The sequence below is a fragment of the Myotis davidii genome, unplaced genomic scaffold (assembly GCF_000327345.1).
Source record: "Myotis davidii unplaced genomic scaffold, ASM32734v1 C63048925, whole genome shotgun sequence".
Lineage (NCBI taxonomy): Eukaryota > Metazoa > Chordata > Mammalia > Chiroptera > Vespertilionidae > Myotis > Myotis davidii.
In genome coordinates, this window is record NW_006361538.1 from 1 (window position 1) to 698 (window position 698).

The window sequence follows — 698 nt, forward strand, 5'->3', positions numbered from 1 at the left end:
GACTGAGGCAAGCCCCTTTTCCAGCAGAGGGCACCCCGATTGCCCTCGCCTTTCTTCACAACCCTCCTGCTGTCTCCCTACCAGGCGGTCAATGAATGAGATTGTGTGTGTCTCACCCCCATCGTCCAACGGCCAGAGCTGTGTTCCTGTCTTCGTGAGTGTTGACCGAGCCCGTGTGAACAACAGCCTTAAGTTTGAGTACATAGGGGACCCCCAGGTGCAGAGCATCGAGCCGGAGTGGAGCATCGCCAGGTGAGGCACAGCGTGGAGGAATGCACCGGGTGGCATCAGCCTCTCAGCCCAAGTATGGCTTGTGAGAGGATCCAGGGGTGAGGTGGTGGCCATTTGAATTTTACCTAACCTAGCCTCTGCTTGTTCCCAGTGGCCACACACCCCTGACCATCACAGGCTCCAACCTGGATGTCATTCAGGAGCCAAGGATCCGAGTCAAGTTTAATGGCAAAGAATCTGTCAATGTGAGTAACCACTGGTCTGCCTGGCCCTTGGCAAACATTGCATGTATCAGTGTTTTGTAATGTGCTGAGCTCTGTGCTGGGCACTGGATGTAGGAGAAGAAAGGTGGCTCAAGACTGAGCCCAGAATCATGTCCCCAAACACCTGAGCCTGACAATGATTTTTATAATTATGGCACTAGAGGCCTGATGCACGTGCAAGAATAGGCCTTCCTTCCCCTGGCT

General features: G+C 53.9%; 1 protein-coding gene across 1 annotated transcript; it reads left to right on the forward strand.

The window, feature by feature from the left end:
* The first annotated feature begins 57 nt into the window (after nt 1-57).
* On the forward strand, nt 58-551 carry LOC102764426 (plexin-A2-like). Its single transcript, XM_006777678.2, has 2 exons — nt 58-252; nt 383-551. The coding sequence occupies exons 1-2, from the start codon at nt 92-94 to the stop codon at nt 534-536; spliced, it is 315 nt and encodes a 104-aa protein (XP_006777741.2). The 5' UTR covers nt 58-91; the 3' UTR covers nt 537-551.
* The last annotated feature ends 147 nt before the right edge of the window (nt 552-698 follow it).

Bases quoted from the DNA above. Each gene is read 5' to 3' on its own strand.
- LOC102764426 (XM_006777678.2), top strand. From the start codon at position 92: ATGAATGAGATTGTGTGTGTCTCACCCCCATCGTCCAACGGCCAGAGC. The intron at 253-382 runs GTGAGGCACAGC...GCTTGTTCCCAG, and splicing joins CCGGAGTGGAGCATCGCCAG to TGGCCACACACCCCTGACCA.